This window comes from Cloeon dipterum, chromosome X (assembly GCF_949628265.1).
Source record: "Cloeon dipterum chromosome X, ieCloDipt1.1, whole genome shotgun sequence".
NCBI lineage: Eukaryota > Metazoa > Arthropoda > Insecta > Ephemeroptera > Baetidae > Cloeon > Cloeon dipterum.
Genome location: NC_088790.1, coordinates 5,978,097 through 6,002,528, shown reverse-complemented (window position 1 = coordinate 6,002,528; position 24,432 = coordinate 5,978,097). Strand labels below are relative to the sequence as shown.

The 24,432-nt window shown below is 45.4% G+C and overlaps 2 protein-coding genes across 5 annotated transcripts; one reads left to right on the top strand and one right to left on the bottom strand.

Annotated features, from left to right (window-relative positions):
- Positions 1-126: 126 nt before the first annotated feature.
- Positions 127-1,830, top strand: LOC135946998 (zinc finger HIT domain-containing protein 2). The gene is made up of 8 exons (XM_065495545.1): positions 127-191; positions 348-401; positions 455-619; positions 670-957; positions 1,016-1,109; positions 1,166-1,375; positions 1,428-1,581; positions 1,635-1,830. Exons 2-8 carry the CDS (start codon positions 361-363, stop codon positions 1,766-1,768), a joined length of 1,086 nt encoding a protein of 361 aa, XP_065351617.1. The 5' UTR covers positions 127-191; positions 348-360; the 3' UTR covers positions 1,769-1,830.
- Positions 1,814-24,365, bottom strand: LOC135946995 (max-binding protein MNT-like). Of its 4 annotated transcripts, XM_065495541.1 has the most exons (12): positions 23,936-24,365; positions 23,766-23,871; positions 22,142-22,261; positions 9,778-10,216; positions 9,409-9,568; positions 6,842-7,160; positions 6,240-6,547; positions 6,010-6,199; positions 5,669-5,938; positions 5,525-5,608; positions 5,294-5,424; positions 1,814-3,075 (listed from the first exon to the last, which is right to left on the bottom strand). In XM_065495541.1, exons 3-12 carry the CDS (start codon positions 22,206-22,208, stop codon positions 2,899-2,901), a joined length of 2,145 nt encoding a protein of 714 aa, XP_065351613.1. In that variant the 5' UTR covers positions 22,209-22,261; positions 23,766-23,871; positions 23,936-24,365; the 3' UTR covers positions 1,814-2,898. The 4 variants fall into 4 exon arrangements, with proteins under 4 accessions (XP_065351613.1, XP_065351610.1, XP_065351614.1 ...); XM_065495538.1 differs by lacking the exons at positions 22,142-22,261; positions 23,766-23,871; positions 23,936-24,365 and adding an exon at positions 11,445-11,633; XM_065495542.1 differs by lacking the exons at positions 22,142-22,261; positions 23,766-23,871; positions 23,936-24,365 and adding an exon at positions 11,445-11,633 and having other exon boundaries at positions 6,010-6,181.
- Between the last annotated feature and the right edge of the window lie 67 nt (positions 24,366-24,432).

Here is a 24,432-nt window from a genome sequence, read left to right as displayed (position 1 = left end):
GGTGGCCTATTCAGAAGGTTGATGGTTGATGTACATTTTTCGCGCCATTTGGTCGAAAATAACTTTTAACCACGTGATGAACTGAAATCAACCTATCAAATCAGCTGGTATTATTTATAAACAGACACAAGACAAGAGACAAGACGGACAAGACAAACAAAACAACAAGCAACCCAAGCAACTATAAGTTGGTAAGTTCGAGCCGGATCGAGCATCAAGCTTTAGTGTCTTATTAATTCTTCTGGCTATTATTTTCATCTCTTGTTAGTTCAAGATTGTGTCAAAAATAGTATTCAAGTACAAAAACGTCACATATTAATAAGCCTGTTATTATTTTTTTTACCCAGCAATCAAGAAAAGATGAGCAGTTCCTCCGACAACTTGGACAACTTATGCTTTTTGTAAGATTCCAACCATCAATCTTGGCTTCATTTAATTTTTCCTTCAATTTCAGGTGTGGCGCAGTGCAGGGAAAATATGTATGTCCGCGTTGCAACGTTTATTACTGTAGTTTAGATTGCTACAGAAGCGCAAAACATGCAAATTGCTCAGAGCAGTTTTACAAAGAATGCATCCAAGAAGAAATGGCAGTGGATGCCCCGAATCCAGATGACGCCAAGTATGATTCATTAATTTTGCTTTATTAAGTTATAAAAATTTTAACCTTAGGTCAGTGCAAAAAATTTTGACGCGCCTTCAAGAAGCAGATAAGCTTGGAGTTGATGGTGGCTTCCTCGAGGATGGAGAAGATGATGGCGAGGAAAGCGAGGGAGATTCGGATGACTTGGCCTCAGAATCAGAAGATCTTGCGGCAAGATTGGCAGGAATTGATTTGAATAATCCAGAGCTTGTGTGGCAAAAGCTTTCGGCAGAAGAAAAAGCTGAGTTTCAGAGCATCATTGCGTCAGGTGATGCTAGCCAAATTGTGCCAGCGTGGGAGCCATGGTGGATGCACAGGTATTAAAACTTGATATTATGTTTCCTAAAACAACAACAACACACATTTTGCCTTCAGGCAACCGTTAGTGCAGGAAGTCACTGACTCTGACGATTACAAGAAGAAGTGTCCACAAATTAGTACAAAAATCCCTCTCCTTAAAGATATTGCAGTAAGTGACAAGTTTTTTTTTCTGAAATATCATCCTTCATACACGTTCCTTTCTAGAAAGTTAACCCAGGAGTAAAATATGGAATCTCAAACGCCGTGATGGCGTATGTGATTGTTGCAAGGCATTTCCAAGGCGACCATTTGGAGCCTGACCTGGTTTCCGAAGCTGCTGACTGTTTGATGGATTTGAGTTTGAGTTTAGGAAAAGGGGAAAATTTCGCTGATGGTGAAAGTGCAGTCACTTCAGTGAAAATGCAAGCAACAGAGGTTTGAAGACACTTTTTGCACGGATAATCATCTCTAATTAAATTATTTGCAGATTCTGGAGTCAGCTCAAGATGACCTTGATTTGGCTTTGGATGACTTCAGCAAAATAATGGAAGGACCAAGCACAGACGAGGTCTCATACTACTTGCTATGCGCGTTGTCTGACTGTATTAATGTCCTTTCAAAAGCAACCAAAAAAGGAAACGGTAGTTAAATAAATTATTCTTAAATATCTTCATTCTAACTAGACAAGTTGTAGGCAAATCGAGTAATGGGGAGTTCAGCAAGCGTTTCCTGGCCTCGGGAAGAGAGTCAAAATGGACCAAGAAACAGCTGATGGTCACTATCAAGAAATTAGAGTTTTACACTGCTTGGGTGAAAAGCTGTTGCTGAGTTTATGACTTATCGTGGGATGGAGGAAGCAATAAAATGCGAGAATTCGTTGCTTATCTTTATTTTTTCGTAGTATTAATTAGTCTGCGTTTTCTCTACCACACATTCAACTTTTATAACATGTTCATTGTTATAATGACCATAATTATTTTGAAGACCAAAAGATTGGTGCACATTATTGCAGATTTGAAGGTTATGAACATTGATGAGGGTGGGGAGAGGCAAGCTAAAGACGAGGGAAAACATAGGGTGAGATCAAATTAAAGAGTTTTATTTTTCATGTTTTTCATCATGACGTGTACAATCAACCGCGCATGCTGGCTTGGAACCAGTGAATGTCAAACTGACCACAACATCTTAACACATTCAATCTAACAAATTAGGCAATAAATAGGAAGTCGGACCCTACACATGAATGATCAAAAGGAACACTCGAAGTAAAAAACAGGATGGATGAAACTACTTGGATTCCTAGGACGATTGAAGAGTCCTATTTTGTTGACCCACAACAAGAACAAATGTAACAACTTGGGGAAGGGGAAATGAAATTTAAAATGCTTCAGAAAAAGACAGTAAAATAAGGGGCGAGTTTCAAGTTAATGTTTTGAAGAAAATAAAAGACTCCCTTGTGAAAGTTTTCAATGCGCAACGGGTACATCGTCAAAGCAACGTAGTAAATTTGGAAGGTGCCAGGCAACGCAAAGTACAACAATTGGGAATTTTGAGAAGCAAAAGTTCCATTTAAGCCACCGGCTTTTGTGTGCAAAGCTGAAAAATTCTGGAAATTTCCCTCGCATGCAACCACACCAGGGTCTTCGGTACACAAAAGGCGACAATCTGAAACTTTCAGCCAGCAAAGAGGCGATCCTGAATGGCACTAACAATGATGATTGAGTTGAAATTCACACGGCTTGCGTTTCTTTTTTTTTATAATACTTTCGTTTTCACCTTCACCTCGAGTTATGGTTTCTTCTAGATTACCGTACACTTGTCTTTGACTGAGTCTTCTGCACACCAAGTCAATAATGTCCGCTCACAACGAGAAATCATAATTTGTACTTCTTTCTTGGAAATAAAATTACAGGCTAGGAATGTGGTGGCCACATGCAGCACCTCCTGCCGCACGCGAATTACGAGGGGGTGCTCTTCTGGTTGGACACACCGTTGGGCGAGGCTGTCTCGCTGGTCGGGGGCCTGGGCGCGGACATGACGGAAGCTGCTGAGCTGACCATCATCACTGGTTTGACGAGCTGTCCGCTCTGGTAAGCCAGCGTTGGCAGCACTTGATGCTTAAGAAGGAACGGTGGCTGCACAAATAACCACAACCCGTTTTAAAAATAATCTCGTGATTGTAAGAAATTAAACAGAAATGCAAATGATGAGGTGAGTGAATTAATATTTATTTAGGGTCGGACGTGCGCGTGAACCTATCAAAGGCAGGACGCAAATAAAGAGCTAGCAACGAAATTTAACAATGAAACTGAGCCTTTACAAAAGGAACCATAGTCATTACAAATTTAAAAACAGAAAATTAAAAGAAATTCACAGAGAGGCATGTTATTAAAACAAAAAAAAATATGCTTTACTCAGCGTGGAATTGACTGAGGATGGGTGGCGTCCGCAGTAAAGTTAATTTTACTTCTAATTTGATTCATAGCCATCCACCCTAAAGTAATTCCAACATAGAGCAAATAGAAATTAGATGCAATGACCATGAATAAAAAGATCTTAGGCTTTCGGGTAGGTACTTAAGTTTTGGCGCAATCAATTTTCCAATGTCAAATGGAAATGGATTATGAAGTCAGTCTACTTATTTCGACTAGCCCACATATTGAAAAATTGAGCAAATTTCAGGATAGCTGAACTATAAAATAATACTTAATAACTAAACAAAGTCAATTTTAAAATCAATCACCAATGGCTAAATTGATTTTAAGCTTGACTAAGGGCCTTAAAATTAAAAAAGGTTCCAAATCAATGCGATTGTTGATTTATAATTCAATTTTGCAATGCCTTTCTTTTTTCTATTTGGACATTCTTGATGCTTAAATTTTTCTGATTTAAAAGTACATTATTTCCTGAACGAGAAAATAGATTTGATTTGAAATTAATCATATATTGTATATTTTTAATTGATAAAGGCTGTGCAGCTTTCTCTTTCGTCAAGGAGATTGTAATGTTTTGAATTGTAACAATGAACTGAAAAACTGTAGATTGTGCAATATAAAATTAGCAGAGAATTGTAAACTTTGAAAATTATTGATTTTTGTTGAATATTTGAGATTGCGGCCATGGCATTTGCATTTCTCTGCAATTCCATATTGCACAATCTACAGTTCATTGCTACAAAATAATGAAAGTTCCTGATTGAACAAACATACTTATAACTCAAGGTCATGCTAGATTGACAAGAATGTCCAGAAAACTAAAAGTAAATACAGGTCTCAGCCGCGTAATTTTAAGGTGCAGCTGGCTGAACCAGCTTCAGCTGAATTATGGCCCGCAGGCTTGCGACCTCTAAGAATAAATAATAAATAAACTACTTATACAGTTGGCAGGGAAAATCGTACTTGGCCTCCTTGTGTTCTAAAAAAAGTCGTATACATTTCATCTCGATCAGGTTTTGACCAATCCTGTAGCCCTAATCATTAGACAAAAATTTACATTTGTATTTAATTTTTAAATAATTAATTACATTTATTTTAGTAATTTATGGCAATTTACGCACTTTTGTCTCGTGATTAGGGGCTAAGGTGTGACCAAATCAAGTCGACTCTTTTTCAAACACAACAAGGACAAGTCCTGTTCATTCTCCGAGTGAAGAATTACTCTTATAATTAAGAGGAATGTAAATGTTCTTCTGTCCACCCAGGAATCAGCCTTGTTCAAAAAAGTCTTTGTTAAATTAAGAAATAGTTTCAAGGCAGATGTTCCGCATTTCAATTCACTCAAGTCTTTTTCAACCGATAAAAGACACATTTTAGCACACGCACTGATGAGTTTGGATCAAAGTTTCTGTTACCCTAAATTAGAATAAGAATGCATCGAGGGTAACAGAACTGTTGGGTCGTAACCTCAATCATCTTCATGACGTGTGATATTTGGATAGTTTTGATACTGGTGGTTGTAGTATGATTGAAGGGGGATATTTGAATGAATATTGTTCATTTGAAGGTGATGATCAAGATAATTCAAGTTTTCAGCAAGGTATTGATGATAGAGAGGATGATTTTGAGGAACACGGTTCACACAGGGGTTTAAAGGAAAATTGTTGGCAGGGTATTGAAGATGGCGAGGAACATTGAGAGCACCAAAGTCTCGACGGTTAATGAAGGCAGGGTTTTGAGGATGGTGTGGATGATGTGGCGGAACGCTGTATGATGCACCATAATAATATGGGTTTAGATGATTATTGTAACCATAGAATTTACCATTATGATAATGTCCATAAGTTTCATGGCCACTTACACTGGAGTATAATCTATGGTTACAATGATGATTTGTCACTGCATTTTGGTTATTTACCTTTGCAGTTGCCAGAATGTGGACTCCTGATGGATGGCTACCAGGTGTAACCATCGTAACAGGAGCTGCCACTAACGGCCCCAAAGTTGAGATGTGACTCTGTCCAGATGCGGCCACGACATGCGCGATACCTGATATGAAAAGCAAAAAGATATTGACCAGTCATAAATTTCCTCTAACTTCGTTTTGATGATGACAATGAGTGGCGAGTGTAATAAATTTCATCCTTGCCTTGGCCAGGTGCAAGATGGTGGGTTACTGTGTGGGTTAGCGGAGCGGTGGCACCAGAAGAGAGCACTGTCGTGTTATTTTGTCCTGCAACATACCATGGCAAGTTAGTACAAACAATTGAACGCTGTTAGTAAAACAGCTCACCTTGTGGCAGTGTTTGTCTGTGAAGAGCGGAGCCGTGGCTGATGACGCTCCCGTTGAGAATGGGGGGAGCCGAGGTGGTGGACAGCAACGATGCGCTGGCGTTAGCAGACAGGTTGATGGGTTTGCCTGGCATGTTTCCTCGCACGACCGGCACATTCTGCGAGGCGGAGCTGGAGATGACGTTGATTTCCGCACCACCAGGTAGCCGGGAGGACTCAGTGGTGGTGATGAAGGTGCTCATCTTCACTTTCGACACATCATCTCTGCTCACTGAAATCAAATGTGATGTGTTAATCAGATTTACATACAGATTATTAACAGCTTAAAGGCGATGTACTGACCTTGTGACCGTTGGTCTGGATGAGGCGCGGTGGCGAGCATTCTCAGGCCACTGGGGGCTGCTACTAACTGGATCGCAGTAGGCGCGACGAGAGTTGGTCCAGAACCGGCAAAACCGTGCGAAGTCGGCACGAGTTGCACGTGCGACTGTCGCGAAATGTGCTCGCCGACATGCTGCAAAAAGCCAAACGTCTGCACTGGTTGGATTGGCGCAATTCCAGGTATGTCTCACCTTGTTGGACACCTGCGTCAGCTGGATGGGGGCCGGCTGCGGCTGGATGCTCAGTTTTGTGCCTAGGTTTTGCGGCGACGGCGCAGGCTCGGTGCGCGGTGACGAGGGCTTCCGCACCACCTCCCGCAACACTTCGCCGATGTTGCTGCTGCGGCCGGGGTGCTCCACGACCGCCGAGGGCCGCAGCGCGTTGGGGTTGGTCGCTGGGGCCGCGACGGGCATCGTGGGAGAACAGCCCCCGTCGCGGGAAGACCCTGGCCGCGAGTTGCCCCCCGATAAGTCCTCCACGTCGCTCAAGTGGCCACGCTCTGCAAGGAGATTAATTTCGCTCGTCAGCGCATTGCTGCATGTGACACAGCGCGAAAACACACCAAAAGCCGGGGAGGACGGGGGGTTAGAAAGGGGCAATGTCAAGACGTCGGCATAGCAAGTTAGTTTCAAATCCAATTACACAGAGAGCTGCATGCCATTTTCGAGATTTACAAACAGAGAAGGCGAGTTATGAACCAAGTTTGTTGTTAGTCGAGGAGGGGCTACGTCCAAAGGGTGTGTTGATACCCTCGAGTGGCGAGCAAGCAAAATTTAAAGGAAGGGGGTGGTACCTGTCTTACCGGAGGCAGTCGACGTCGAAGCCGAGTGTTGCGGAGATGGCGGCTTCTGCATTGTTTCATCCTCTTCGTCAAATTCGAAATCGTCATCAGAGTCAAAGGGCAGTGGTTTTGACAGCGATCCACCCATGTGCACCTGAGACGACTTGAGAGCCTGCGCAGGTACGTCGGGCAGAAGGTTCGAAAAGTCCACGGAGTCGCACTGAGAACTGATTTCTTTCTTCAAGGACGAGAGCCTCTGCTGGAAGGAGATTTTTTCGCGAGCTAGACGCTCCATCTCGTGCTCAAAGTCACGCTCTTTTCTTCTCAACGTCTGTCAACAAGAAAATCGCTTCAGTTAGCTTGAATGCCAGTCATAAAATAATATTTTTACGGTTTCAACGCTTTATTTTGGTTTATTAGTGCTCAAAAGAATAGTGAGTGCGTCGTCGAATCTAGAAAGTGCGAACGTCGAGCTGTGTCACAGATATCCAGATCGCGAATTGCGTAAATCCTTATCTCTGCACTGACAGAGTGTAAGGGCAGTCTCGTGATCGATTCCCACTTTGCTCGCATCAAAGCGTTGCGAGTACTGAGTGACATTCCGCGCCCGGCCATCGAGAAAGTGTGAGGCGAAAAACAAAGGACGGTCGAAAAGTCAGAGGTCGGCGGAGGGATTGCTGCTGGCCTGGCCTCCTCGGCGGCGAGTCAAGGTGGCGGCCGACCGATCGCGAGAGGCGCAAATTGGCGTGTCAAAAGCACAGGCAGCGCGAGCGAAGTGCTTTTTAAAATAGCGAGGCTGGCGATGCTGATGCCGAGCCGCCGCTGCCTCCGCCTCTGGTCCGTGGGAGGAGGACCCAGAGTGCGACCACGTGCTTTCGGTACACGAGGCCTCGCACGCTCCATATTATGTTCCCCTCGGCTGTCGTCTGCACCGCCACTCAAACTCGCAGGCTGGCTGGCTCGCTCGCTCTCTCGTTGGCCGCCGCCGTCGCTCTCGCCCGACATTGGCACGGCCAACGTGTGCTGCGTGTCCACTTGTAAAATAACAGGCACACGTACAGCCACGCTCGAATTCTATTGACCGCGTACGCCGTAAAGGCCGTGCGCGCTCGTTTCGACCTGCTAACCCCCCCGCACTGCAACGCGCAAAATTAGCAATCTGGCGATTTTCCCTCTGCAATTTGGGCCAGGATGGGCGGACCGACGAGGCAATCAGTGTCGACGGGCCGCTTCAAGGTCATTCAATGTCAGCCTCGCAAAAAGCGTGTCTGGCCTGAGCCGCGGAGATAAATTTATTGTTAGCCCAATCCGCGCCGCGATAAGATAACGGGCTGTGTGTGAGTGTGTGTTTTGTGTGTATGTTGGAAATCGTGCGTCGAGTTCAGCTCGAATCAGGCGGCGTCCCTTCAAGTTGACCTTCAAGTACCACGCAAATAAATTTGCCGGCTATTTCCAACCGAGAGTGGCCTCACTTGCGAATATTTTAGCATCTTTTTTTCAGTCGCCCAACGCGCACATTCGACTTTTTTTCTCTCTCTCTCTCTCTCTCTCTCTCTCTCTCTCGGCGCGGAGAAAGATGGGCGGACGCTGCTGCTTTTCGCGGCGAAGCCAAAACATTCGCTCGCTCGCTCGGCAGCCTGCTCGGCTGGCGTTGCAAAATTTTGTTTGCGCCGTGATTATCAGGCCGCGCGCTAATGGGGCGCGAGCACCGAATGGCCGAAATTAGCACCGAGCGTGAACGCTTTGCGGCGAGCAGACCGCTGGAAAAACGCTGGTGGATCTGCCTCTTCCGGGGGACGTACAGACCGAACACCTAACCGCAATCTGATATATTCGGCGCGGCCACCACTTTCTTATTTGTCCACGCGCTGCTGAAGACGAGCCAAGAATGAAGTGGCAGCGCGGCGGCAACAACGACCAACGGCACTATTTGCACGCGATCAACCCCGAATTCTTCGAATCTCACGCGCATTTGCAGCTTGGAAAGCGAGAAGGAATCGAATGGCTAATTATAAACCCGCGAGTTTCGCAGAGCGAAAAACAAACAGGCGGAATCGGGACGCGATAAAATGAGTGACGATTGAATTGACATAAAATTCGAATTTATATCTGGCTCGATGAGAGACACACTGCTGCCTTGATTCGTCGTGAGGGCCGCGGTGGCGGGGAGGCAGGTGGAACCAGATTGCTCCAGATGAGCAGCGAGAGCAACTTTGACCCCGCGCTAGGCCAAAAGTCGAGTGCGTGCGTGCAAGCGAGATCCATCTATTTCGGCCGCGAGGGGAAAATGGCGAAGAGTGGGCGCCGGATTGGAGATCCCAGAACCTAAATAAACAGCACCTCCATCTCGCAACTCCGCCAGTCCACGTGCTCACCCAAGGCTGGTGACGTCACCCGCGGTGACACGTGCTCACTCAGACGACAACAGATTCCTCCTTATCAGACGGCCCACAAACAAAATCTCGTTTACAGAGGCACGCCCGAATCAGCGTTCTCTACTCTCTCAACGATGCGCAAGCCGCGTGGTTTTCGGATTCGCTGTTATTTGCTCACTTTTGGGGAACAAACACGAATCTCACCTGTATGTATCTGATGGCGGAATGGAGAACGGTGAGGTTGGACGGCTTTTTGTCATCGTGGCCGCACGGGGGCAGTTGTCGCCTCAACATCTCAAAGCACTCTTTTAGGTGCGCCCGGCGGTTCTTTTCGAGCTTGTTGTGCACTTCGCGTGTACCCGCACTGGTTAGACAAGAGAACATTCTTAGAAACAGACACTCATGCCGACCATCAAGTTGTCGAGTCAAAACAAACAAAATTAAGCATGTATTTAATCAAAATAAATTAACAAAAATATAAGATTCGAGCATTTCAGTTTGTTCATCATAAATGAAAAATATGAAACAAATGAAAAAATAAAGATCCCCTTTAATCAAGACAAAAACACTTACCCAGCTCTTTTCTTGAGTTCTTGGGGAGAAATGTTTCCGTTTACGCTGGAGGGTGAGCTAGGCACCCCACCTGAGGGAATGTGCGCCGAAGGAGAAGAGATAGGCGTAGTCGTTGGCAGCGTCATCGATATATTCTTAACCTTGACAAAACCTTCTGAGGCGGGTGACGACGACGCACTGCCCCCATTGGAGGCTGGCGTGGGGGCGGTGAGCCTTGCCGCAAGGTATGAGTTTTCAGGAGGCTGGTAGTATGGAGGGCTCGTCGGGGGTGGCACCTTGCCCCCTGATGGCGAGCCCCCCACCCCGTTTACCTTGGGCGCATGTACTGGCGTGCTGGTAGGCGGCGCCGGGGGAGGCAATGGCACCCTTGGTGGAGAGGCCGGTGGCGTGCCAGGGTTTTGCAGTGCTGAATATGTCACAAAGTCTTTTGGAACCTCACCTGTAAGCAAACAAAATCCAAATTCAACCCTGTAGAACTAGAGAAAATATGGAGGGATTAAATCAATCTGTGAAGGCCGAATATTAATAGGCTCCAAAACCGAAACATCTTTTATGCATGTTTGAAATGATTAAAAATTTTCTGGTCGTTGACGTAACTCATCAGGTACAACCCAATTTTGTTTGGACAATTTTTCATAACATCCTCCCTGGACATTTTCGATTTTTCATTGGGAAAGACGTCATTCAAGTACTTCATGTTACTTTCAATAACAAAACTGTTCATTATTTGAAATGTTTACAGCTGTTGTCGGTCACAACTTAAAATATTAATAGGGAGCTGATAATTGCTTAGTTTATTTTGAGCCTGTTGCGCGCCGCTTTTTATTTTGGCTCCACGGAAATCAATAGCGGCAACAGCGAGCTGTTTTGTCCTTTCAAATGCGTCAGTGATCGATGCGTCTGTGTGAATGTTGAAATAGGGAAAAAAAATTAAAATCGGTTTGCGTTACGCAACTAGACGCTATTTTTGAATGGCAGAGTGCGTGTGACAAGCACGAGGGAAGAAAACCGAGGAGGCCAAGGCTCATAACTCTCTGGCTTCTTTAGCTCGCACCCGCTCGCATCATTGGTGCAAATTCACGGATTTTATTTTATTTTTAGAATGCCAACAACGCTTCAATTAGTCTTTATTAGGCGCGTTGAAAATATTGTGGTCGATAACATGACAGTCAGCTGAAATGTTCATTCGGTGCGAAAAGGTTGTATCAAATAATCCAAAGACACAGTCTTGCGAAACAGTTTGCTCGTTTATATACCTCCGGAACACCTGCAAAATTTGGCACGGACACGCGTCGCTCTGATCAAGACGCGCGTGTAAATACGTATATATATATATATACACACACACACACACACACACAGCATCTGCGAATATACATAGTAATTGCGCGAGTACATACGAATAACAGGCACTTACTCTCGCTTGTACCTGTTTCATGTGCTATGTACTGAACACTCGTGCATGTGCACGTAATCTCGCAATTTGCGCGCAAACGCGCGCGGCCATCACTTTTAGTTCACGCGCCGAGAAATTAGAACTCGAATTTCAATTATTCTGAAATGACGTGTGTGATTCGCCATCAAAAAGATTAAAAATAGAGTGGACAGAATTATTAATAGGGATGGAAATGATTCCGGGTCTGGCAGAGGCGAACCAACCAACTTACTAAGGAAGTAGTGCCGGATCCACTTCTTTTTAGGTGGAGGGATCCAGGCCTGCTCGTTCTCGAGCAGAACGCCCATCATGGCCGAGGAACAAAAACAATCTGGGCGAATCACAGACTAAAAAAGCATTGCGATATCACAGAAACGACGAGGCTTTTCCGCGACAACCACAGACTGACTAACAGCCGTCGAGCAGCGTGTGCGCTAAAGAACAGCTCGGCGCGGGGTGCCCCTCTTCATCCGTTCCCCTTCTCCCGGTCCAAGCAAGCACACTCACTCACACAATGTACGGCCCAATTTCCATAGCGTCTAGAACTGCCCAATTTTTGGGCTTCGTCATCAAATGTCCAAAATTCTCTGCCTCTTTTTTCTAAATGTTTAAAAACCTTTCGAACTTTTAAAAAGCGCCGAAAGGAATTGTGCGCTTTTTACTTAAGTAAAAAAATTGCGGAAAGAAAGTGACGTCAAAGGACAAGAGCAGCATCATGAGCAGAAACTGCGTCAGCGATTGCGGCCCTCGGTGCGTGCAAAATGCAGTTGCATAAACCCTCCTATGAAGCGCGATAGGCAACTTCTCGAGATAATTCAACGTTTTGCAGATCAGTTTGCAATTTTATTGTTTTGAATCCATATAATCCCTTAATTAAGAGAAATCACGCTAATTTACGCGTGTCATTTTTACAACGTGAAAATAGTGACAAATAACATGGCCAGTGACAGCAGGTAAGGTGTAGCGGTAATTGTGTGACCTGCAATGAACCAAGTGCAGGTCACGTGCCCCTCTGGTCATTTGAACCCTAATGATATTATGTTGATGGCATTCGTTTTATTTCAATTTTCACGTGGTCAAGTTTAACGCACTGCAGGTCGAGTGTATTCAAATCAAAAGAGTTCAGAGTTCACTGCCGTCCATGCTGGTTCTTTTCGCTTCAACAAATATGCATTCCTAATTAGCATCACTTTACAAATAAATATGCATTTGAAACCAAGATTACGAGAAACTTTTACTTCTCACCATAAAAAAATAGAGAGAAGAAGCAGAAAACTACAAATCTTTTGTGTTTTGGGTAATGAAATATTGCTATATTTTCAAAAATTCTATTAAGCGGATGCGAATCTGCTTAGCAGGCAGCAAGCTTGCATTTCCCGACATCTGTGATTTTTGCTTCGTAGATCGCCTCTTCTTCCTTCAGTGCAGCCAAAATTTCGTTGACAGTTTAGTGAGAAAATGAGGCTCTTTTTCAGAAAGAAAGATCAAATTAACAAAGTACATTAATATAGGGGCATGAACAACTGCTCTATTTTGTAAATTAGTTATGCTTTTTAATCTTTTGTTTAAATCATGGGAGTAATTTTTTCCATGTATAATTATTTACACGCTCAACATAAAAAATACGCCTAGCTGGTTGTTTTACAATCTCTTAGATCCTTTCCACCCTAATTCCCGAGTTACACGTTTCTTGTCAGAAAAGGTTATCGTTTTAGACAGGCACGTTGGCTGAGGTCTGTTTGCATTGTCTTTATCAAAAGACTTTGCCCGCACGTTTTTTACTCGCAATTAAACCTCGTGTTGTGTTCTGCTCACATTTTTTATGGCTAGCGGAAGGCTAATTTTCCGACTGTGGCAGTTCTAAAATAGTCTTTTGGCTATTTTTATTTGACTCCCTCAAATCAGGCGACTAAGCGAAGAAACAGAATGACGAGCAAATCTTATGAAAACGATGCTCGGCAGCAAACTTTCACGATCGCTAGTGATTAAATGATTTCCACTCTGCGCTGGAATATTCATTCGCGTGATTTGGCAACAGTCGGCCGGTCAAACTTGAATGCGATTTGCAAGAGAAGCACGTGAATCTTGTACAGGAAATTCGGCGTGAGAGCGAATTTGCAAGTCAGCCGAATTGTGCGAATCAAGGCTAAACGCGCTCGACCCTGCAAAAGGGAAGTTAAACAAATTGCTCTCATTGTCAAGAGTTGAACCGTTGCAACCCCGCTAAGGAGGAGTCTCCACGACATGCCGAGCGACACGTTGTCCAAATCGTGATTTCATCACGAGATCTGATGATTGTGTATTATAAGCTGATAATGTTATCACCTGATGTGCTAATCGGTACAAAAGGGGAATCGCCAAAAAAGTTTCTCTTTTGAGTCACGCGACTTCACCAGGTGACCTTACGTTTATTCTAATTTCGAGCAGGCCCCGATTTTTAACATGCAACCGGCCCACGTCTTTTAAATCCAAGACACATTATATTCTAAGAATTCAGAGGCGCACGCCGTTGCACGTGATTTTTATCAGAAATATCGCAACCGACACGGGGCGGAGACTGCGATTTGTTTTTGCAAATCGCGCTGGTCCGGTACGCTTGCATAATTCATTCGCCGATTATATGGAAAGGCTGATGGCTCCATTATGCGAATAAAGCGCTCGTGCTGATTTTCAAGTTGGGCAAATCGTGAGAGTTGTGGAAGTGGCACGTGAGTCTTACGGGGATGTATTCGGCCTAGCTGTAACAGGCCAATGCCCTCCGAGGTTTTAAAAAGACCCTCGATGCCACGTGATGAAACAAAATTCAATCGATAATTAAAGAAGCACTTCAATTGACGTATTTTTGTGACTTTGAAAAAAAGGAAGTTCTTTGATTCAGCTATGAATGAAATTGATCAATTTCATCCATTGAAAAACCGTCAGTCTTTATTGAGCAAATGAGTGGAAATGACTAGTCGACGCACTTGCCTGAAATGCTTGTTTACCAACTAAAAGTCTACTAAAAGGAGTTCAGGTGGGTTACAAAAGGGGTGTTTCATTATGTCACGTGCGTGTTTTATACCGTTGTAACGAACAAAGGAGCGGGGCGTGTTTACTGCAGGTATAAAATATTTTGAGAAGCGCATTCTTGAGGTATATAATTTGAGCAATATGATAGGAACAGTTTAATCCGCCCTTTATGCAGCTCCACGTAAATAAATACACTAAAATAATTTTTTCCTATAAAAGTGACGAAAAAAAATTCATCAATTCCATTTTAATTAAATTATATATCAGAATAATAAGTGTAAAATTTATTAAATATGGTTCTACCAAATGGATTAAATTTGCTTCAATAGCAATTACTTTTAAATCACATGCAGTTTTTAACTTTTCAAAAGTGTCATCTGTCTGGTTTACACCGCATCAAATGAAATATCGCTGACGAGGCCACAATGTGTATTCGCATCCTGCAGGCACACGTTGGCCGCTCGAATAGTCAATTAGGTGTTCTATTTTATTTTTTAAAAGCCAGTCCATGGCCATTCTTTCACGGGTGCGAAAGGGGTGGCAATGCAAGCGGCCACGTGCTCGCAGAGAATCGTGTTCGGTGCAACTCACAATGAGCCCGCTCCCCACCGCCCACGCAGGTTGTTATACAACAACACTCGGTCTGCGCTGGTGCTGCTTGTGCTATATATATGGCGCAGGAGAAGGAAGTTCATCTCCGCCAAATGGACACCGTGGCGGACGTGACTGTCCCATCCCCTCAAACGCTGTGGCACTCCAATTTTAACAGTATTTGAAACAGTTGCAAATGGCACGGCGCACTTGTTGAAATCTTATTCACGTTTTCCAAGAGTTCACACACCAACACATGATGTTGAATTAAAAAACATTGCGGGCAAAACAACAGACTCTTCAACACCGCGGCTAAACAAACACTTTCAATATGCGCACGGGGGGTCAGACCCGCGATGGGAATCGAATATGCGATTTCGTGCTGGACGAGTTCCGTCCTGTTTTCGCACGTGGACGTTCACTCCGCTGAAGGGCAGTTAGAAGTCAGCGCTAAAATTATCCCCGCGGCGGCATTATGCGTGCTGCGTGAATGTGTTTGTAACAGGGCGATTATCAGCACGTCACCCCCAAAAGGAAGCCCGGCAAAGACGAGCGCAACCCGTCAAGCTTTGCAGGTCGACACCACCGTCCACGCAATTTCCAATAAAATAAGAAGAGGAGAAAGAAAGGCAGAGTTCGCCATGTGAGCGATTTAACCACGTGGTTCGCCCGCGGAGGCAGCGAGAGAAATGAGATAATTTGCTTTGGAGCAATCAAACAATTATCGGATAGCTGCTTGCAGTAAAAGTAAGAGAAAAACGGAATAACCGCAAAGAGGCTTTCAGGGCCCCCGTCAGGTGCAATATTATTGTGCAGTCGTGCATGTTCGCGCGACTAGCTGAGTTAGCAAAGGAGAGGTTCCGTGCGCGCGGCTGCATAGCCAAGTGCAAGCAACCTTGGGATAGGTCGTGAAACCTTTCTTATTGTTCCTGGCTGGCTGGCTCGGCACTTCATTAGAAGCATCGCTCGATCGCCGCCATGCCAATTAATTCCGATGCTCACGACAAAGAAGGAGAAAGAACTCGTCTTCCATTAAAAAAAAACCTTAAAGCCAAGGCTGCGGCTGCGAGAAGCGCGCGGAAATGTGCTTTGGAACAGACAATTATTTTCTGCCCGGATCCCTCTTTTTATGAGCGAGACGGCGCTTGCGAAACATCCCCTGCGAACGGTTTCTGTATCCGGTGACGGCGGCAGTCGTGGTGGTGGTGCGTTGCGAAATTCAGCTGGTGCGCCGGACCGCCGGTTGCCTGACTTTTTCATTTTTTCCAAAGTGGATCGTGCTCATCTGCGCCCTCGGGCGTAATAGTTGGGCTAGAGCGAGCGGAATATTGATCACGCGGTGTGCAGGCTGCGTGTGCTTTTGATCCTGCGAGTGAGCACAATTGCTCAATATGCGTCCTGTTCAAGGGCCTTGGCGTAGGTCATGCACTCGGCGGCGGCGGCGGCGAGCGAGTGCACCAGCAGCATAGCATAAGCACACCTACTCGCAGCAGCGTCCGTCGAGCGAACAACCCGGCTGTACTGTACATACTCGGTGAAAACTGACTGCTGTTTTGAAACCTCGCTCGCTCGCTCGCGCTTCCCCGATCTAATAAATGGCATGCACGCTTTACGGCACGTCTGTGTGCACGATGCTTGCGCAACAGCTATGGCGAGATTACACTTCTTGCAGTTGGTGCTCGCTTATTCCACCCCCTTCACTCCCCCCGAGTTTCCGCGCCAGCTTTCCTCCTCGTTCTCGACAACAAAACTTATTTACTTTTTATCTTGGCACACGGCAGTGAATAAATACTTAAATGGAAAACGAGCCAGCGTGCTTTGCTTCGCAGCAGACAATATGGTCCGAAATGTTGAGTAAGGCACGCGGCAGGTTAAAAATGCGCAGGACAGACGGAGTTGCAGTATGAAATATATCATATCAGCACCGCTAGCAAATTTATTTTTTCTTTCAGTCTACCGAGTTGCACAAAAGTTCATAGTTTGCATTTTGCTCTCTCAGCGGCTTTGCTAGTTTCGCCACACCAAAAAGATAATTTTTCCATAGTCCACCGAGAATTTTGTACTCATTACCAGTTTCCCAGGCAAATTAGTCTTTTCTCAAGGGAAACATTCTCCTTCAGTGAAGCTTTGCGATTTCTATCAAGATTTCACGCCTACCCTCCTCCCGGTCTGGTACAAAGTGCGTTTCAGAATATGCAACGGCAACTTGCAAATACACTCTCAAGTGCGAATTAATCATAGTGACTCGTCAATAAAACGCTGCATTAATAGAGTCTGATGATTGCAGCCTGCATAACTGCGAGCCTTGATCAGCACAATGCGTTTTCATTATTTCATAACGGCTCGCAGCGCATATCACGGCGCGTGATGTGTGATATCCAATATCAGCCGAGGAGGCCGAGAGAGGCACGCAACATAAAGCTGTGTGATGTAGCGCCTTGCAGTCAGCCAGCTAGCTCCTTGTCAGTTGAAGAAAAGCTAACGTTTGCGTCACCGCGCTGGTGCATGCGGTGAACGGGCTGAGGAGGACCTACCACAACTACACGCCGAGTATAACGAGACGCGGCGCTTTTTGTGCAAGGTCGCCGCTTAACAATGTTGCAACTGGCGTCGTTTCACGCCCGCACCCACAGCGAAATTCGACGCACGCTGCTGCAACTGCACTAATAAAATTGGCCGAAGCCAACAGCCCGACGCTGGCTGGCTGGCTGCAGCAGCTTTCAGCTCGTAAAAATCAGTTAATGGCAAACAATAGGATAATTAATGCGTTCGCCAATCAACTTTAACAACGCATTGTGCATCGCCGGCTGTGTTCGCAGCAGGGCGAGTTCCTCCTTGACTGCCTTTTTATTTATCCTTTTATACGTGCGCGCACATTCACTCACTAGTGGGTAATAAATCGGCATTCCAATCTGCTCGGCCGTATGTGCGCGAGTGTGTGTGATGATCGTAATCCAGCGACTCGCTTTTTTCTCTTTCTCGCTCCGCCGACCCACCCATTTGATCTGGCTGAAGACGCATTCCGAGTGCTCCGCGCGCACTTTTTTCTGCCAATTCCCGGCAGCCGTAGGGTGGCCCGCGGGAGCCGAGGTGAACAGCTCGCGAGCAAACATAAAGAGAGCACGCGCAAATCCGCAACAAGTAAATGCTGCAGGCCGTACAGACCGAGAGCGAGAGCAAAGTCAAGTCAAGGTTGCGTTTGGAAGGCACTTTTCGATCAAACTTAGCAGCGTGTATGTGTTTAATGCAGCACGCGGCCTGGTGTACTTGGCTAATGATAAATAATGGCTACCGCGGACGCAAATGCAGCACCACAACAGAGACGGGGGTCACGTGACCCGGTGTGTGTGTCTCTTCACGCCGGTTGCAACATCACGACGAGCAAGCGAGAACACACCACCGCCCCGCAGTTGAGTTACGGCCGCAAAGTTTGTGAAAAGTTATTTCCGTCGTCGGGAGCAGAGGTTGTGTGTTCACGCCGCGAGCTCGCGAAAGTTGAAACAGATATTAAGGGGTGACGAGATTAACATTTCGCGCTGCAACACTTCATAAAAACGTCATATTTGAGAGAAATATTACCAGCGATCTGGCTTAAAAGCCGTTCTAGGGTCTGACGGAAGGTCATTCACTCGACCAGTCGAAGGAATTCCCTGATAACACCTTGATGGAATTTCCAAGCGAAAGTACAGACGTGTTAGTGTGATCTCAATTCAGTTGTTTTCATCAATTTTACTGCGCCTTGAAAAATCAAGTTGTGATCATAGATATTCAAAAGGTGACTGTTATTCACAATTAGCAGTAAAGGTGAATTCGCGACGTTTCCTAGCTTTGCAAACTCATGCCTTTGCCCTTGGAGCAAAGGTAGCCAGTTTCTTTGATGGGCAATTACAATAAAGTACAATATGCATAGAGCAACATTGAAGCAAAGTTTCATTGAGCATATATAATTGAGTCGTGCTGTTTTCTCGCTTATGTAATTGATTGGATTACTCTCTAAGATAAAGTAATGTGTTGACATCAAAGAGCATTCGCAAACGCAGTGCGCAGATTTTTTCCAGATCCGTTTTCCCATTAATTAATACAAAAAATTGATTTGATTTAATAATTAATAGTTTGCTAGAGATGGAGGGAGATGTGGGAGTAGAAAATTAGGCAAAATCGAAGATGAAAGGCTGTCAAAGATTTAAACAGATGGTAAAAGTATTAAAAATGCATTTCTCAACGCAAAAAATCGTTTTAAAATAAACTAAAAACAGTGGAGAAATCAAAATCCTAATATTATTTTGCAGGTCATATCATTGCTTTGCAAAATGTCATTAAAAATCAAAAGAATCAACTGGTTCAATCTTATCCAATGTATTCCAGCATGACAATGATAAGTTCTAGCAGACTTTATTTATTCCGGCCAAGCTAATATTCAGAATTGACTATTGTTCGATTTGATGCCCCTGCGGATTTGTGAATTCCTGCAGGGTGGGTTCGGCATTCAGCAAGGTCGATGGACAAACAGGAAAGGGAGTTAACTGGCGCGCTGCGTCACCTGCCGCGCACGCATTTCGCTCATCGGCAGCGATAGAAGCAGCAACGCGGCGGACATGAAGCCCGAAAGCCAATGAGCGGCGCCGGCGAGTTTGCCAACAGGACACTGAAAGTAATAATGGGCGAGCGTTGTTGCGGTGCGGCGTGCATGTGACTTTGAGGTCACATTGAGGTAGACCATGTGGAGCAACAACCAACCAGACGCCGGATTGCAGCGCCATGTGACTCGTCGGCCAATGGAACCTCGTTTGCGCTGATTAACCCAAGGACAACGCGAGATGCACCCGCTCTTGAGAAACACGCCGTCCTTTTCATATTCTGCACTAACCGTTTTGTAAACGACTGGTGCACACGTGATCGACACCTTTGTCTGAATCCAAACACCGCGATTGACCGTTTGTTTTTTTCTGCACCACGCGTGATCGATTTTTACGAGTTCGCGCAGCACGTAACTTGTTTTTTATATCAAAATGTGCTCGAGGTCCGACAAGCGGCCTGTGAAAATATCAAAGTAGCTCGCGAATCCGATGTTTTGCACCCAACTGGCTGGAGCGCAAATATTGCCAAAACCCCTCTCTTGCTGGCTCGAATGAAGGTCAACCTGTTTGGCGGGCACGCTAGGAGCAATCTCCCCGCGAGCATGATCTTCGATTATTTAGATTTTTATGCTTTCCTCGGAATAGATCTACCTCGCACGCACAATTCCAGCATTTTGTCATAGGTCAGGAAGTAGAATGTTATTATAACCGAGCGGCATTGGGCAGGCACTATTCCCTCTCAAGGCACAGCCTTCCTTTGTTCCTGCATCACGCAGAAATCCGAGAGTACTATCGGATTCCTTCGCTTTTGATGCAAATAGCTCTCTGCTGCAATATGAGCGAGGGAATTTATTGCGTCTGAGACGTCAAAACCCGGCAACCGCCGCCTTTCAACGACATTGAACAATGTTCATCATGAATACGACAGCAGCTGCATTTAGTGGCAGATGTAGTCAAATTTAAGATTTAAATTTTGAATGTTGCGACGCCAGATTTGAATGCCAATGGACCGAACGTCAACAGCCTTTCAAAATAAATCAATTCAATATTGGGAGAGACTCTCTTCTGTTTAGCATTTCGTGGAGTGTGAAGGAATGAATGAAAATGTCCCGCTTTAGCAATGCCGCGATTCAAATTTAAAGTATTATTCTCTGGTATCTGGTATCGCTAGCAATATTTTGGCCAAAGATCCATTGTTTGCAGATAGTCGTCAGTTTAAAGGTCCCAAGATCATCTCAGTTGCAAGATAATTTGAGCTCTTTACGAGAAAACAACACTGGACTGAATGCTCCTTTGGTTATATCATCGGTGCTCGCGAACCCAGAACCCAAGATAGGCCTCGAGGTGAGGTGCCTTGTGCTCCGTGCGTTTGTCGCTCTCGCCACCTAGGAGACCAAGCCTTAACTACCAGCGAGGTTTAGCAAGTAGTCAATAATTCAGCGGCCGGGGACATAAATAATATTGCGACTCTGTTTTTCTGAAATCTTACCAACGCGTTTTCAGATGGAAACACTACTTTGACGTCTATATAAGGTTTGCCCCATGAAACGAACAGAATATTGCTGAAGAAATAACAATTAGCTGCGGCTTTAACTAATTACGACTGTACTTAAAAAAGAAAATTATTTTTTTTTTGGCAGACCCCCGGTTAGTGTGCCTAGCCTTCAGACTTTATCCCGGCACGAAAGCCCGTTGTTACGTGAGTCATATATTACAAAGCTCTATCCTGTTGCTGGGCGAAACTGATATAATCACTAATAAGGTAATGCCACTTCTGTGGGCCGCACTGAACAGCTCTCAGGCTCGAATCACGTCATCTAGCTTACTCATGAAGCGAAATTATGCTTTCACGAGCGTTTGCTATGTAGTCTCCCTTAAATTTTCAACAAGAAACAGCAAAATTCTCAACGGTCGTCAGCTGAAGTGGCTATTAGCTCATTTTTTGTGTTCAAAAATTGTCAGCTCTTTAAATAGATTGTTTTCAAGATTAATACCATGCCGTTTCAACAGGTATCACTTGGTAGAAACAATAAAATAAAATCATCCCCATAAGACCAGTAGAATTGTTTACTGAAAATAATCCCGTACTCCCTGGAAAAAAATGTCCAATTTTTAATTATTAAAAGGGTTCACAACACCGACCGCATGCTGGCGACGTAGGGCGCAGCACGAGGAGGATTAAAAAAAATACACAGGTCGAGCGAGCGCAGATCGGGAGGGGCCGCGGCCAGAGCCTGCTCGCAGACATCCACGTGGCAGCCTAAACCACGCCTCCTTAGCGTGCCATGTGCGCGACAAGCTGACGTCACAACTACGGTTAACGATTCAGACAAACCGGGAAAAGAGGTTCATGCGGTGGTTCTGTAATCATGCTAGCCAAACGCAATTTTCTGTTGTTGCCAACAGCCCAAAGGACATATCATAATGCTTGGTTTTTTATACTGATCTTAGTTATTGCGCTGCAAAACGAATTAATTCGCTCGTGAGCAGGCAGCGACAGCACGGTAGGGTCATGTTGTCAAGCGCGAATTGAGCCGGCGCAATAACCACCCAGCCATAGTGGGGATCTTATATACTTAATCTCCACCTTAGTGACGGAAGATGAGTTTTTCGGTAATAATATTATTGTTATCATTTCAACAAACTAATGGACAGCGCATTAAAGCCCGCGACAAACTTATTTCTAACGAAACACAAGTGTTTCGTTTTAACTAGCTATTTCTATTTGTGGTGAAAAATTTATTTGGCTTACCTCTTTTTTTCGCCTCAGTTTGATACTCTACATATTCAGTGGCTTTAATTAGGATTTCCAGATTCATGGCGCCTCCAGCACCGTTCCACTCAACAAAAGTGCACCTTTTGTTTCCTCGCCCTGAAAAATAAAAATTATTTGATTCGTCACAACACTCGTTCGGGAAAAATATGGGGGGAACATGCTGATAAGACCACGAGTTTATAAAAACGCTTTAGATTTATCACCTAATTTAATTTTGACAATCTACCTCTTCACACGTTCAAGTTGCAAATCAATACAGCTTGCGAACATTTTCAGTTGGATTAATATCATGCAAACGGCTGGTTCCCGCGAGTTCATCTTGATGTTTAGTAAAAGGTAGGCAGCGAAAATCAATCTGTACAAGCACACGCGAATGCTCCTGCTGAGGCGTAGAACGCCGAAGTCGAGAGTGTGTTGTGAGGAACATAAAAAGTGAAAGGGGTCTCAGTGAGAAAAGCCGGCTCGACGCAGGAAAGGGCTCCATCCAACTCACATTGAGAGAGCAGAAAAGGAGCGAAAAGCTGCTCCGCCGGCCGGGAGTAGCAAAAAGGCACCGACTGCCCCAAAGCTTTCCACGCTGCGCGCACCCCGTTCCAGTCTCTCTCCACGCAGCCGCATTCTAATATCAATCGACCTGTTCCAAATTTAGGGTAGGCGCCTCTTGCGAATTCACCCTTAACCCTGAGTCAGGAAAATTTTTGCTTGTTAGATATTGAATCATTCTTAATTAGAATTAAGTTAAACTCTCAATTTCATTATATAAAATTAATTACTACTTTATTAATGCTCTAGGATTTTTTTATTTCATCAAGCTTTAATAATTCATTTTTTCCGATTGTTTCATCACAACGCACTAGTCGGAGGTTTAAAGAAGCCCGCCGACCATAATAATCCGCGTCCCATCAATTTGGAGGGAGAGCGTCACAGCGAGGGGCCGTAATCGACGTGCCGACTGACTCCAGAGGCAAGCATGGTGGAAGCATCGTCTCTGTTTTGCCCGGGATTCTAAGCACGCAGCTGCTGCCATTGGTCGAGGCAAAAATCGTCACAACTCTCAGCGCACTCATTGGCTGCTGCACAAGCCATGCGGTCTCCTGCCAGCGTGCTCTCTGGCAGCCGGGGGCAGCAGAAAATCAATCGGCGAGTCGACGGCGGCCCATTACAAGCTGGGCTTTCGGACGTTCCCGGTCGAAACGTCAAACCGACCGGATATACAAAATGATTGAAATAGCACGATTTGTAACTATTAAGATTAATTTTTGGAAATGTATATAAAATAAATATATTTTGTTGAGTCGAGAGGGTGCAGAGCTAGGGGGAGGCGAAAGCATCACGCGCTCAGCGTGCCTAACAGGCCACCTCGCTCAGTCAGACCCGTCCACCTTGGGATATTGTCTGCAAAGCTACACGCTGCCTCACCTCATCCTGGGAGAGGGGGGATGCAATCAATCGCGGGGTCAGCGTCGGCGGACGAAAACAGCGCCGACAGAGAGCGACATTAGCTCGGAACAACGCCCCGCCGCACGCGGATCACTTAGACAAATATAAGCACGGCCGCAGAGCGAGTCGGCAGGTTGGCTGAGCGAATCGGCCTACTTACGTGTTTACAACGGCTCCATGCTGTCGAGTCGATTCGGCCAATCAGAGCAAAGAGTGACGTCACTGCATAAGGTGGGTACGGGCTTGCATGCTGCCGTCTCTCGTAGCTGCGAAAAAAAAGAACAAAAAATAATTCAGTTTGCCGAAAAGCATTTCCACAAGAAAACCAACCTCTTCGAGCGCCGACCATTGTCGTGCCGAACGCCTCGCGCCGTTGTCGATGCGCGGCTAGCCGACATAGAACGCGCACATAGGGTTTCTCCGTAAAAGCACGTTTTGCGAGTTTACTCCCGCTCCGGCACTTGAGTTGCTGCAGCGAAAGGGGGCCCCGATATTGCTTTGTGGGGGCCCAATATAATTTGCCACCCGTCCTTCCGTGTCCTAGGTGAGCACGTGTACGGGGCCCCCTAACTATGCCTCGTGGACCTGGTACCTAACACGCTGCCGCGTACCCTTAAGAACGACGCTTCCCCTGGGAAGTGGCAAGCCGAGCAAGGTACGAGCAACTTCCCTGCGAACAGTGCTAACTCGAGGCAATGCTATCACGTTCTCTCTGCTCATAGTCACATGGCCTGAATTGCGCTGTTGCAACATCACCCATGGAATGAGCTTGCAGGACGAAGGACTGGATAGGCCGCCACGTTCTTAGAGCTGCATACCACCATGTG